General features: G+C 47.7%; 4 protein-coding genes across 4 annotated transcripts; all 4 read right to left on the bottom strand.

The window, feature by feature from the left end:
• Nucleotides 1–1,094: 1,094 nt before the first annotated feature.
• On the bottom strand, nt 1,095–1,631 carry T069G_08096 (uncharacterized protein; the record flags this gene model as incomplete). The annotated part of the gene is made up of 1 exon (XM_056175306.1): nt 1,095–1,631. The coding sequence occupies one exon, from the start codon at nt 1,629–1,631 to the stop codon at nt 1,095–1,097; it is 537 nt and encodes a 178-aa protein (XP_056026255.1).
• A 2,087-nt stretch (nt 1,632–3,718) lies between these two features.
• Nucleotides 3,719–4,738, bottom strand: T069G_08095 (uncharacterized protein; the record flags this gene model as incomplete). The annotated part of the gene is made up of 1 exon (XM_056175305.1): nt 3,719–4,738. One exon carries the CDS (start codon nt 4,736–4,738, stop codon nt 3,719–3,721), a length of 1,020 nt encoding a protein of 339 aa, XP_056026254.1.
• Nucleotides 4,739–6,102: 1,364 nt separating this feature from the next.
• T069G_08094 (uncharacterized protein) lies at nt 6,103–7,317 on the bottom strand (the record flags this gene model as incomplete). The annotated part of the gene is made up of 1 exon (XM_056175304.1): nt 6,103–7,317. The coding sequence occupies one exon, from the start codon at nt 7,315–7,317 to the stop codon at nt 6,103–6,105; it is 1,215 nt and encodes a 404-aa protein (XP_056026253.1).
• A 1,192-nt stretch (nt 7,318–8,509) lies between these two features.
• Nucleotides 8,510–12,496, bottom strand: T069G_08093 (type III restriction enzyme, res subunit domain-containing protein; the record flags this gene model as incomplete). The annotated part of the gene is made up of 12 exons (XM_056175303.1): nt 8,510–8,890; nt 8,963–9,114; nt 9,172–9,460; nt 9,524–9,604; nt 9,666–10,175; nt 10,262–10,352; nt 10,403–10,455; nt 10,514–10,593; nt 10,660–10,737; nt 10,791–10,984; nt 11,040–11,134; nt 11,183–12,496. 12 exons carry the CDS (start codon nt 12,494–12,496, stop codon nt 8,510–8,512), a joined length of 3,318 nt encoding a protein of 1,105 aa, XP_056026252.1.
• Nucleotides 12,497–13,549: the final 1,053 nt, after the last annotated feature.

The raw sequence follows: 13,549 nt of genomic DNA, 5'->3' as shown, positions 1-13,549 counted from the left end.
TAGAGTTTTGACTGCTGGCTGAGAGATGAGCGATGAGTCTTGGAGAGAGTATAATTCATTTCTATCAATTTCTACAAAAATCTAATATAGAGACAGACTTGAATCCCTAAAGCAGTTCACAATAATGTACAAATGTGACATTTTTAAGGCCCTTACTTTTCAGAGGAGAGATCTTGGATTTATTCTCCTACAAATCTTTAGTTGTTATGAAGCGTATCCATAAAGGTCAAGAAACTGCATAGCTGAGTAGGTAAGTGAATGACCATTCAATGCGTATTCGACTTGTTCGTGTAAATGAACTCCACCGTTAGACTATACTGAACATAAGCATCTCAATTAAGCTACTAGCGACCCTGTATGAACTACATCGCACTACCCATGAGCGCATCTTCTTATTATCAACTTACTCTATTTTCATAGCTCAGAAGGACATGGGTTGTGTATTCAATTTTACAACTCCTGTATCAACCCAAATGGCTTCGTTTCTAGCCAATCTCGCCTCATACTCACATACGCCCTCGAGGCGCCCGCCACAGAAACGGGACATCACCGAGCCAGCCACGGCTGAAGCGGTCCGTTCAACTAATTAGCTAAACGTTCTAGTTTAGGTCCTGTTGAAGAGGCTGATGAATTCCAGATGAAATGGTGTAATTTGGGATAATTTACTCGCTCAATTATTGTAAGCAACATCACGAACAGGTGACATTCTGCAGTCACGGTTGCATTCAGTTGCAATATTGTCCATTGAATATGCTGTAACATTCAAATCAAGCAAGAGTCAAGAACTATTAATTCTTTTGAGCACCTCACTTCATCCATTATGACCATTAATCACCGAAACATCCCACAAAAGAAAGAAAGAAAACAAAAGGAAAAAAGCACAGTGATGAGACTGAGAGATCAATTTAAAAGAAGTAACTAACGCCGTCGTGTGTCGAGTAGACAAACACATTAATTAGTAGGTCCCGTGTATGCGTAATTCTTCCTTTTCCCTCGTAGTAATTGTCGACTCTTTCCTCCCTTCACTTCCGCTCCATATCAAGTCCTCCGCCCAACATAAGAAATAGATAGATAGTAGTTCCAGAGACAAGTGTTTACAGCATCAAGACGGCAGCGGCAGCACCGAGGATAGGAGCCAGCAGCTTGGCATCAGCAGTGGGAGCGATGGCCAGACCGGTAGAGGTAGCAGTAGTAGCAGAGGTTCTGGTGGTGACGCGAGTAGTAGCGGAGCGGGTAGTAGCAGGAATGGTAGTAGCAGGAATGGTAGTACCAGGAATGGTGGTCTCGCTGTTGGTGGTTCCGGGGATGGTAGTGGCAGGCTCTGTGGTGGCAGACTCTGTGGTGGCAGATTCGACAGTGGTTTGGGTGGTGGTGGTGGCAATGGTAGTTGTCAAGGTGGTCTCACTGCTGGTGGTTGCGGTATTGGTCTCGCTGGAGGCGACGGAAGAAGCTTCTGAGCGGATGCTGCTGGCGACGGACGAGGCCTCAGAGGCAATGCTGGAAGCAATGGCACTGCCAGAGGCAATAGCAGACGAGACGGCGGCAGACACAGACGAGATCAGAGGCCCCTGGGCCATGGCTTCTCCGGACAGGAGGCCGAGGGCAGCGACAACGAAAGTTTGGGGCTTCATGGTGAACGATTGGATGCTTTCTTCGTCTGGTGTAGGTGGAAGAAGGGGAGGAAGAGAAGGAGGAGTGCAAGTGGACGCTTGGTGAACGGATGACTTATATGCTGGTATTTATATATATATGTATATATATGGGCCGCGCAGGAGCAAAGGGAGGTGAGTGAGCGAGAGATGTATGGATCAAAACAGAGGGAGACAACGACCCTTTAAAGCGGCCTGGACCTACACACCTCAACTCACCTTTACGAGTACATTCTCTCTCCCTTGCCCAAAAAAAGAAAATTCATGCAACAGCCACAGCTGGGGGATCCACGGGGCGATGAGGAAAAGAGAGACACACAACAATCATACACACAGTGTTGACGTAGGCAAGGGGGCGTTCTCTGGACACGGGGTACTCGAACGAGTAGATCCCCGTATACATCGCGGTGAAAAAGTGGGATACCTGACCTTTGCATGATCCATTGGTAACTTGTACGTCCGGGCAGAGCTTCATCACCACCAATACGAGCAGAGCCAGAGCTCACTCTTACAAGTTGACGGGACAAAGAAGCGACAGCACAGATGTGTCTCTTGCAGGGATTATTCCCGGTGGCTTGCAACCGATCGGCGCTGAGTGTTACGCGGAGAGGAGGCATGGCATGGTAATGGTGACGTATCCTCGGCACACCGGCTGCGGGCGTTTATGAGATTTGAATGCTGGCAAATGGCACAATGCCGGCGATCGGAGAGAATCCATGCTGTTGGGATTTGTTTATGAGATGAGATTTGGTGATTTATTTTCTAAGGTTGCAATGATGAGGCTCTAATGACTCTGTGTCTGGTCATGGAATGTCAATGTTCGTCCTGATTAGGCAATTTTCCCCAATTAGACGCCCCTCGTGTACATGGGCAGAGCTCGGCGATCTTCCCTCGAGTTATCGCCCCAGAAACGGGAAACGGGATACGGCAAAAGACAAGAGACATACACACACGCATAAAAGGATAAAAAAGAATAATAAAAATTAGAAAGAGAAAAACAAGCACAAGCACAAGCTATACCAGAGACACTGTATACAATAAGCTGTCTCACATGTCGTAATCCGCACGGGCTGCGCCTCAAGTGGACCAATCCCTGCGGCTTCCCCGTGGCTTGGGCCAAACATTTGCTTGGCCCTTTTATTTTTTTATGGCCCTTCCACTCCAGAGAGGGCGTAGAGGCGTCTTTGTCCCGGGCAAAAAACAAGGAGGAAAAAAAGACTGGACATCTTCGTAGCAACTTGGCGTTGTGGAATCATGACGTTTGTATGACCCGACGTTCTTCGCAGCAAGAAATTTGGTTGGGGCTTTGCCTTTTTGCTCCCCCAAAGGCGATTGAATTTTCACCAGCTGGGCGAGCAGCCAGGCCGACTGAGGCGCGGAACGGCTCGAAGCATATTTCTGTTTTATTTCATTCCTTGTTTTACCTGGTTTCCTCCATTCTTTTTTGTTCTTTTTGGCCGAAGCTGCAGTGTTTCGTAACGGTTTCTGGTCAGACATGTGCGTCTGATTGGCTGTGATAAGGGCAGAGACGGGTGGTACGCGCAAGCCCGGGTGTGGAATGAGGCCCATTCCCACCCTGTGAGACTTGCAATTTCGAAGGTTTGCCTACGAGAGAGAAAAATTATGGAGTCTAGACAAACAAAACACACACACATGCAGCCAATACAATACAGCCGGAACTTTTTAGATTAAGAATTGAATTAGGGAGCCAATGCATAGAAGCTGCCAAGGGAAATGGAAGAAGCAATAGTTGGGAGAAAATGAGACAAGTGAAAAAAGGTTTCAAACTCCGCCGTCAAGTTGTAAGCCGTCGCTCGTATCCCGAAACAGCCGTCCGCCACAGCCCGTCAAGATCGACTGCCACCCCCCTCTGCCACGTATACGAGGAGAGAATCCACGCGCTACAGTATAATCCGTACGTCAAGGGCATAAGGATTAGTTGTACGAGAAACAAAAAAAATAGTCGTACCAACAAGTCCAATGCAACTTTTATGCATCGGCCATTGGTCATAGGCATCGGAAGTCCTCCGGAATCTCATGTCGTGAGATGTACGAGTATCAATATCTCGTTACCTCCCCACAAATGTGCGGCTTGACGAGTCCTCAAGCTCAAACAACGACTGATGCAGCAGCGGACTTTGCTTTGGTGAAGCGCTAATGCCGGACAGCTCGCTCTCCCTGCCCGTCACGCCATCGGAGCTGCCAACGGAGACAAAGTGTCGGTTGCCTGGCGTCGACGGCGTTGCGGGGAGCTCTGAGATGGGCGACTCGAGGCCCGGAGATGGCTGGGCACCAGCATGGAGTGCTTGTGATTGCGCCATCTGGCCGGCGCCGGCTCCTGACAGCTCGTGTGCGTTTGCTGCCGTCTTGTCATGATACTCGGTCAGCGAGTCGTCGCCATACTCATCCTTTCTGCCGGTGCCGCTGGCCGTGATGACTATGCTTGGGCCCTTCTTCTTCCGCCGCTGCCTCAGAGCCAAAAAGGCGGCCAGGGCGAGGATGCAGACTCCCGCCACTGCTCCCACGGCGATGCCCGCGATGGCGCCTTTGCTGAGCCCCGTATTATGCGTTGGAGGTGACACGGCAGCAGGCTGAGTGCTAGTGGCACTTGCAGTCGTGCTCGCCGTTGTGCTCAGCGTTGTCGAGGGGGTTCTGCTTGTTGTCGATGTCGATATTGATGAGGTTGTTTCTGTTGTTGATGAAGATGTTGTTGTTGTCGTTGACGATGAAGAGCCCCCAGACAAGAAAGGGGCTGCTTGCGCCCTGTTTGAGCTCAAACTCGCAGCTCCGAGTTTGTTCCTCGGACAGCCGGTTGTCATGCATGCGTCCTGGGAGCAGCATCCCAGAAACGGTGGCGACGAGTCGCGACAGACGTACCACTGGTATCCGGTGTCCAGGCAATTCTGCCCCCGGATCTGGTCGTAGGCATCGGGATTGAACGAGAGGGGCTGGAGGTCGTTGTCAGGACAGAGGCCGGACGAGGTGATGCATGGATTGATGGTGCAGCATCCCACGAAGCGAGTTGGCTGGTCTTCGCAGACATAGTAGTTACCTCCCCTGGGGCACGAGAAGTCTAGTGAGCTTCCCATGATGGTTGCTGACTTGGGCCTGCGTCTTGGTTTGTCGATGTTGCTGCTTCTCCTGGACTCAACTCCCTGGATATGAGCAGCGGTCTGGGATTGGTGTCTGTGCAGAAGTACTGTCTATGAGTGAAAAAGGCAGCAATCAAACCCAAGCAAACACGTTCTCCCCCTTTCTCTAATAGTCCGTCAAGGCGAAATCTCTTTGCAGAAGCACAGACGGGAGAGTCCTGGAGTACAGACCCGTGTTTGTCACGACGGGACGGACAGGATACCGAAAGAAAAAAAAAACTTCTCGTCAAGGAAGAGGGGGCCTTGCTGCTCTTCTCCAATTCCCTCTCATGCACCATTCCGACACCCATCAGTCGGCTTAAAGGGGGGGCCAGCTTTTATCCTCATTTCGGAATATCCCCGTCTGCGGCTTGTCTGTTAATTCCCGAAATCAGAAATCAGGCTTTGTGCGTGTCTCCCCATGCAAAGACAACACAGCGGCATGTTGGCTTGGGTTGGCGTTTTCGAGTCTTGTCCAAAGCCTCCCCCTGCTGTCCTACCCATCGCAGGGACTTTCGAGAGGCCATGGCCCGTTTTTGCGTTTCATCGCCGAAGATCATGGCTTGTGTGTTCTTGAAACGGACCAAAAAAAGGTAAGATCAAAACGCCCAGATCACTCGGAAAAGCCTGAGGATACGAGAGGCTTGGGAAGGATCTAGTGCCAATTGCGGGTGGTTGTTGGTTGCTAGTTTGTTGGTCACAGCAAACGAGTTGTCTGCACGTTGGTCGTGGGCTGGAGAGGACATTTTCTAGCTCCCCGCACCTGAGCAACTATTCAATTGCTTGGCAGCTCAAAGTTCCTGGATGTTACCATCATGGAATGGGAAACGAGGCTCCTAGGTGTGTGATACAAGTGATGGCAAGTCAGTGTGTGGAGGAAAAGAAGCAGAAGCTGAGAAGAGGTGCTGTCATATACATGCTGGGGTTCTCTACCATCAGAGGTGATACCCCTGCGCAAACCCATGAGAACACGCTACCAGGGGTCGTCACATGAAATGGTGATGGCACCAACAGCATCTAGTTCAAAGTCCGATGTGATTGGGAGACATGTCACCAGCATTGGCAAGATAGGGGATTCAGAGCGGATCAATTCCAAATACTATCGTCCCATGCCCTCGAGACATGTTTGTGCGATATGATACATCTAGCAACTAATGAAAACCTGTCGACATGATTATTACCGCCGTTGGCAATATGTAGCCATGAAACGAACCCCATAACCAGATATATGTTCTCCTTATATACTGGGAGCATCTCGAAATCCATTCTGTGATATTAACCGGCCAGCAAATGTATCCTCCACAAGAATGAGGCAACCGATCTCACTCCTCTAGATGATCTTTGATGTCTCGCAGCGTCGAGGCGACCGCCGACATGAATTGGCGCAATTCGCTCTGCATGCTGTCAAGAGTCTGCTTGTTCTGTTCAGCTGCAGCGCAAGCCTCCTGCAATTTGGCACCCTGGTCTTCCACAGTAGACTGCAACTTCTCGAGAGCGCTTTTGGTGATTGTTGCTTGCTGATTGTCGTTCACTCTTGTTCGCTTCAAGGAGCTTTCGGCTGGAGAGAGGAGCCGCTTCTTTTTCGATTCGCTCAAGATGCCGACAACATTGTCAATGTTCCATGATTCCGCTCCCACAGACTGCGGTGTTGTTGGAGTTGCCGGCGGAAGTTCAACTACCGCGGATGTAGTATTCTCTTGCTTGCTTGTAGAAGCAAGTGTCTGTTCATTGTTGCCATGTGCGGGAGCAACATTTTGTTGCTGGATGTTGGCTGAGGCTCGCACAACAGTAGGCTTCTCTTGCTTAGGCGTAGCATGCTGCTGCTTAGTCGCGGCTGGTGTTGCAGGATCTTTATTCTTGGTAGGTGTATCATTTTGCTGCTGGCATGTCGGGGCTGGTGATTTGTTGTCTTTTTTCTTTTTGGCTGCAGTACTTTTTGGTTGGTTGCCAGATGAAGTTGATGCAACATTGTCCGTTTGCTGCTCCAGTGCTCCATTTTGCTTCTGAGTTGAAGCTGGCGCGACTGAGCAATTCTTCATGATGGGCGCAATAGCATTCGGCTGCTGGCTGGACACAATGGCTTCAACCACTTCTGGCTTCCATGGAACCTCTGGAGGCGCTGGATAAATGCTTCGGTACTTGGCCGTATGATCTTGGATCAAGGAGGTGCCGTGAAGATTTTCGATTTTGGCTATGTACTCTGTTGGCAGGTATACATACCAGGCTGAGAGAAACAGGTAAGCTGGCCATGACAGTCTTTTGGAGGGAAATCCATCACTCAAACTGCAAAATCGCTGAAACATCACCAAAGAAGTCACATTCTCCCCTAGCAAAGGCTCTACGAAAGAATCCCTTTGGTCCATGCTCTGTAAATACAACAAGTATTGATCACGTTGGTCGGGAGTCATTGATGTTGCCTGTTTCCAGTATGCCTGGACACATCGAACAGCGCCAGGGTAAAGCGGATTGCCAAGTTGGATGCTTAAATCCGAAATCTCGAATTTTGGAGGAATCTGGTTATCTGCTGGTCTTGCCATGGTTCGGGTTTTCAATCGAGCCATAGATCGCCCGAGTTCTCGAAGTGGTGGAGAGGAGTGCTTCTGAGATGGAAGGAGATGAATGAGGTTTCCCAGAGGAAGAGAAGTAAAGAGGAGAAGAGAGAGAGAAAGAAAACAGCCACTCTTCTGATGAGGAGGAGAAGAAGATGAGTAGAAAGTGGGAGGGAAGTGAAGCAGAGGTGAGTTGAGCCAAAGTGGGCCAGGCAGCTGGCAGGCGGCCGCAACGATCTGATAATGGCTGCAAATTTGGAGTCAAGATGCAAACCATTCTGCCGGATGTCGCTATGATCTCGGATTTAAAGAGATCATACAAAACTTCAACTCGCCTTTCGCTTGGAATGGTATTGCTGAGCGGCGGACTGATTGGTGTTGTAGTAGTTATGCAGATTGAGCAGATTCATCGAGTCAAATCACTGAGGAGAATTCTATAATTTGCTTCAATGAGGCAGAACCCGTACAAAAATACCGCCAGGTGATAGGTACTAATCTAGTGCTTCGTAAATATTGCAAATTTTTGAGCAGGGCCTCAATTCCTGTGTGGTGTTCGAGTGGCGTAGCAGCGTCTGAATCTCAAGACTCTCCTGCGCATTACGAACAAGACAGTACAAAGAGCGACGAACATTATGACTTCCCCGTAACCAAATGAAACACGAATATAGTAACAACATGGTGTCTGTTAACACATTCACAATTTGTTGCATGTACCTGGCCCTCAAACCATTGTCTACGATGAGAAATTCCAGCAGTCTGTTGTGAGGCAAGACCCAAGAAACTAGACTTAAGATTCAAGCTAGATGAGTTGAAAGCTATTATATGAGTAAACTTCTGCGCTATATCAGCTGCATATTGAAGCAAATTGTAAAAACGAAGATTCCGAACCCAATCTGAAGCAGCCCTATAATCTCAAACTCCCAGAAGCAAACCATTCTTTTCCTCGAAACCGCCATCCAGCTCCAGTCGCCCAATAAAACAACCACCGGCTTTTCCAGTCCCCAGTATCGCGTCCAGCTCCGTAACCGATATCATACTCTCTCCGAATGAGTTCCAAAAAAGAATAATCGAGATGAAAATGAAATATGGAGCAAAGTGATTCGTTGATTGTCGCAGCATCCCCCAACGCCTCAAAGATGTAAGCCCTCGGAATCAACTCTAGCTTCTGTCAACCGGCCTCTTAAAATGCCATACCATCGCCCCCTCTCGATTCAAACGGATCTTCTCTTCTCTTTCGTTTTCTCTTCCTTGATTCTTCGCCTTCTTTTCGCTCAAAGATCTGTTCGAGGCGCTCATCGTCAACCTCTATTCGCTCGTGTCCGTCGTCCTGCAATATTCGGGCCACCATTGCCTCCTTACCCGTCTGAACTTTGATAACACGATCATCCATACCGTGCTTCGTGACAATGCGCACCGAAAATGTCTCTTTCTTCTGGCCTATCCGGACCACGCGGCCGATGGCCTGCTTCTCGGCCTCCTTGTTCCACCAAAGGTCGACGATTATGACGCGGTTCGCCACAGTGAGGTTGTGCGACTGGCCGCCGCTCTTCAAGGTAGAGACCTATTTCTTAGAGGTAAGGGATACGTCTATTCATTATTGCAGTGCATTGAAGCAGGAAATGTTGGGACTCACCATGACCAGCGTCTCTGGATCATTATGGAACGCATGCATTGAGTGTTCCTGCTGCTGCTTCGGCGACGTGCCGCAATAGTACACAAATTTAACACCCAGAGTCTCGAGCTGATAGCCCACCATCTTGAGCGTCGTAACAAATTGCGTGAAAACTAATTTGCTCATGCGTTAGTCCATTGACCCTTGTCTGAGTATCCTCATTCACTTACTGATGATTTTGTCTTGGGGTGCCTCGGTCAGCCAAGTCATAACGACGGCCATCGTCGCTGTGAGCCTCGAACTCGGTGGAGGGACAATCCGTGGGCCGTAGAAGCAGGAGCTGGCAATAAAAAACAGAGATCGCTCTTGTCTCGCCTGGACTGTATTTTTGAGCCAATCTCTTCCAATCTCCACATAACCCTTGTCCTGGTTCGCCATGGAGGCGAGCTGTACCAGAGTAGTCACTTGCTCTACAAACGAGAGGTCTTGACCACAACCATCAGTGGGGCATTTCATTTGCTTCAGATTGTGCACGTATGATCAGTATACATCTCGCTTCTAATGGGAACTATAGAGACTTACGCCTGATCGCTCTGCTTCCGGCATGCTGCTCCTCCGCATCATTAACCGGCCGAAGCATTGTTCGCAGTACATATGGCCACACTATTCAACGATCCAGTTAGCCAATTTAAGAATTAAATTGCGATCAATCACGGTTACTTACCTTGAAACGAGAGAGAATCTGAGATTTGCAAGCAGCGCCGCCACACTTCTGTACATTGACTGTGCGTTGGAGAATCACGAGATCCATGAGCTTGTTCATATCGAAAATCCCGCCTAGAAACGCTTCCTCACGAGACTTGAGTATATCAAGGCCTTTTTGGTATTGGCCGAGATGTTCTGCCCAATTTTCATCCGCTTCGAGCTGCTCAATCACAGTCTTCTTGTCGCTCATTGAATTCAAGTCCGAAGCCAGTGACTTGAGTTCATCTTCACTGAGATAGTTCCCCATAAAAAACCTCTCTAGGCAGTATGGATGAGACAGAGCCTGCCTGAGACGCAAATGGGCTGACGCTTGGATTTTGGACTTCTTGTCCTTTTTCACCACGCCTTCTTCTTCCTCTTCATCATCTTCTTCTGGCTTAATATCTTCCACCTCATCTTCGTCTTGTTCGTTTTCAAATATGGGCATTCCCGCTCGCTCTTTATCTCTCTCGTGCTTCTTCTGTTGAGCCTTGAAGAACGAATCGATGGCACTTTGCTTGTCAGTACCTGCTCTCACACATGGCGCATATGACTCCAGTCTTAACAACTGCATACGTACTTGCATATCATTTGCTCTTCTTGCGAAACTTCAATATATACCTCTCGGCGAGTTGTCGGTGGAATGTTGAGCTTCCCTTCTGCAGTTCTACTCCTTGTCAGCTGACTGTGTGTGTTTGCATTACGCAAGTGACCTACCCCCGATACATGAGAGTGCTGGCGAGAGAGTCAAAGTCGGCATTTGTCGCATCCTGAATCAAACACAGCTTGTTAGTTTGTGCTTAAACACCACTGTTAGAGCGCTCTTACCTTGACAATGTAGTCATTTCTGAACACTCGTCGGGTGCCTCGGTACTCGCAGCAGACTAAAGTCGCATACGAATAAAACTCTGACAATACCATATTAGTTCTCCAATTACCACATCCACCGTTTTCTGGAGCATTCTTGGCCTCACCTATTGGCTTGTTCTGAATAGGAGTGCCGCTCAAGACCCACCGGTGCTTCGCCTGTATCCGAGTACATGCATCCAAGGCTGATCGAATTAGCCAAAGAGATTTCTAATTTGAATCAACCATATAGACTTACTGCGTCCGTTCCACTTCGTAGCTGCATGACCCTCATCTAAAATTACCCTGAACCAGTTGATACGGAACAAGAACTTTGCTCGCTTTTTGAACTCTTGCTTAAGCAAACGCTGGTCATCTGCATATTGAGCATGTAGGTAATCCATAACCACTTGACTCGGAAAGGAATTTCGCACTTGAGGATATGTTGCAAGACTATGTTTGATAAGCTTCTCCGGTCCTGGAGCACCATATGGAAGATGCAACTTACACGATCCATTGCCTCTCATATTGCGCCAAAAGGTGGTCATCATCGTTCCCAGTATGGATGGTTACAAGCGAGCTTGCCTCTTCATACCAATGTTTCTGAAAAGGAATCAGTAAAATAATCATGTGGTTCTCAAAAAAACTTACCTTGGCTTCCGTTAGCCACTGCTTGGCAACTGTTCTGTTGGGCACAATAACAAGTGTCGCCTGAGCGGATATCTTTCGATCCTTCTTGGGTGGCCTATTAGCTGCAATGCATGCCAAGCTCGTAACCGTTTTGCCCATTCCCATATCGTGAGCTATTATGCCCCCATCAACTGTTCGCGTCGTATCTTTCTCCCTGTTTACCATCCAAGACAAAGTGGTCAGCTGGTGATCCTTGAGGTCAGATCTGAACATCTTTGTAAACTTCTTTTGATTGGCAATCCTTTTACCATCTCTCAGCTCTTCCTTCTGTTCTCCTTCATGCCGGACGCTACACCCTTTGGGGATCCTTGCCCTTGCTTGCTCGACATCGAACTCGTTTTGCGACTGTTCCTCATCACCACTGCTTTCGCAATCATCTCGTTGATGATTGGGGACAAATGTCTCTGATCCTTTTCTTCTTTTGTGTGATTTTGAACGATCGCGAGATTTAGATCGTTTGCGGGAATGCTTGTGCTTGCGCTTCTTTCCGCTCTTCTTGTGAGATTTCTCCGGAGTCGCAATGGGGTCAGCAGAGATGGTGGATGGATCAACATCGGTCATCTCATCACACTTTGATGTTGCAGCATCCCCTTCCGAGGTTCCATCTTGGATTGGTTTCTCACTTTTGACTTTGCTATGTTCGTCCTGCTTAGGAAGCTCTCTTGGCGAATCGTCGTTGTTCTGAACCTGCTGAAGATTTCCCGTGTCATGCTTAGTTGTTGACTGTGGAACTGCAACATCGCCATCATTTTGCAGTTCAACTTGGCTAATACTCTCTGTTTGGCTGATCTTGTCGATTGGTTCTTGAACACTGCTAGGAATATCTTTCATTCTTTGCGGAAGATTACCCTCTATTTTAACAATTGCGTCTGAATTGTTTGAGGCTTTAGCCACATCAGATTTATTCTGGTAGTTCTCTGGTGGAGCAGGCTGTGTGCTACCAGCTGTGTTTGAGCAGACAATTTGTTGCGTAACTGTCTTTGCGACCTCAGATTTCGTCGCCCCTCGGTCGTCGTGATCGAGGTTGTTGTTGGGGACGACTCGCTCTTCTCGTGAAGGCTCACCAACTTCTTGTCGCATGAAACGCTCAAAGATTCCTCGATTCGGATTCGAAGCGGATTGAGTTTCGCCGTTCTCGTCTGTCTCGGCCTTTATCACAGGCGCTGTGGACTTGGGCAATTTGTGTGACTCGCGCTTTGTTATTTTGCTCTTCTTAGAGCTCTTTTCATGACGCTTTTTCGCCCCCGAGGGGGCTCTTGAGGGTGAAGAAGGCATATCGGCGATTAATAGTTAATATTTCTAAGGATACATCAGTAAAAAATATATTCACAACCGAAAAGATAGACATGATACATTGATCACGATAAGTAGCTCACAAGCCTTAGTAGAATGGAACCAGATGAGGCGAGGTAGAGATCTACTCCTTCGAGAATTTTTAAAGAGGGTTAAAGAAGGCAAGATATATCTCAAAGGACAATAGGTTATAGCAAAGGAGAGAAAGAAAGGATAATATGGATCGCTAAAGAGTAAAAGGACGCCCATATATAGGCAGTCGAGATGTGATCGTATGAGGAGAATGTGTTGAATAATGAATAGCTGAGGAAGAAAAAATATGGAAGTCGGAGAAGGTGCAGAAAAAGAAGAAAGAAAGAAAACTGGAGAAGGGGATGGGAGAGAAGGGAGATTGGAGAGGAGGGAGATTGAAAACGAGAGATCGAAGAAGATGAGCAACAAAAGCAAGGCAGAACAGGGCGGTGAATTTTTGGCAGGAAATTCGAGTTGCTATACACTTGGTATTCACTTATCTCTCTACAATAAAGAGCACATGATATCGGCAGCTTGCGGTGAACCCCTGGCAACCTGCAGCTGGAGCCAGATGGCGTAACTGGTTCTGGCTACACGAGGAAATGAGTACAATTGAGTTTGAGTTGGCGTAAAAAGAAGATTAATAAATAATAAATACAGCATTAGAGAAATATACGATGCATTGAAGCTCTCCATACCACTTGAGTTCGAGAGACGTATAAACGCCGACTTCAATCATTCAAGTATAAGATCAAAATATCGTTCCCTGTGCATGCAAAAGATCTATATATTGATTATTTCTCTTATAATATGTTATGTCAATCTCCATAAAATATAAAAATTGATGTACAACACATATGAGCAATCAAACGGCCTCTGCTCCTAACTTCAGCACTTCTTATTCTCCTTAACCCTTGTTACAAAACCTACTTTAATGGTCATATCTTTGTCTTAAGCTTGTAGCACTACGAATGACTACCTTATTACAACGGGACAATGTTTATTATACTTTCAATTGATAGA

Source organism: Trichoderma breve, chromosome 5 (genome assembly GCF_028502605.1).
Source record: "Trichoderma breve strain T069 chromosome 5, whole genome shotgun sequence".
Taxonomy (NCBI): domain Eukaryota; kingdom Fungi; phylum Ascomycota; class Sordariomycetes; order Hypocreales; family Hypocreaceae; genus Trichoderma; species Trichoderma breve.
The sequence above is the reverse complement of the archived record's forward strand: the minus strand, read 5'-3'. Positions and strand labels throughout refer to the sequence as shown.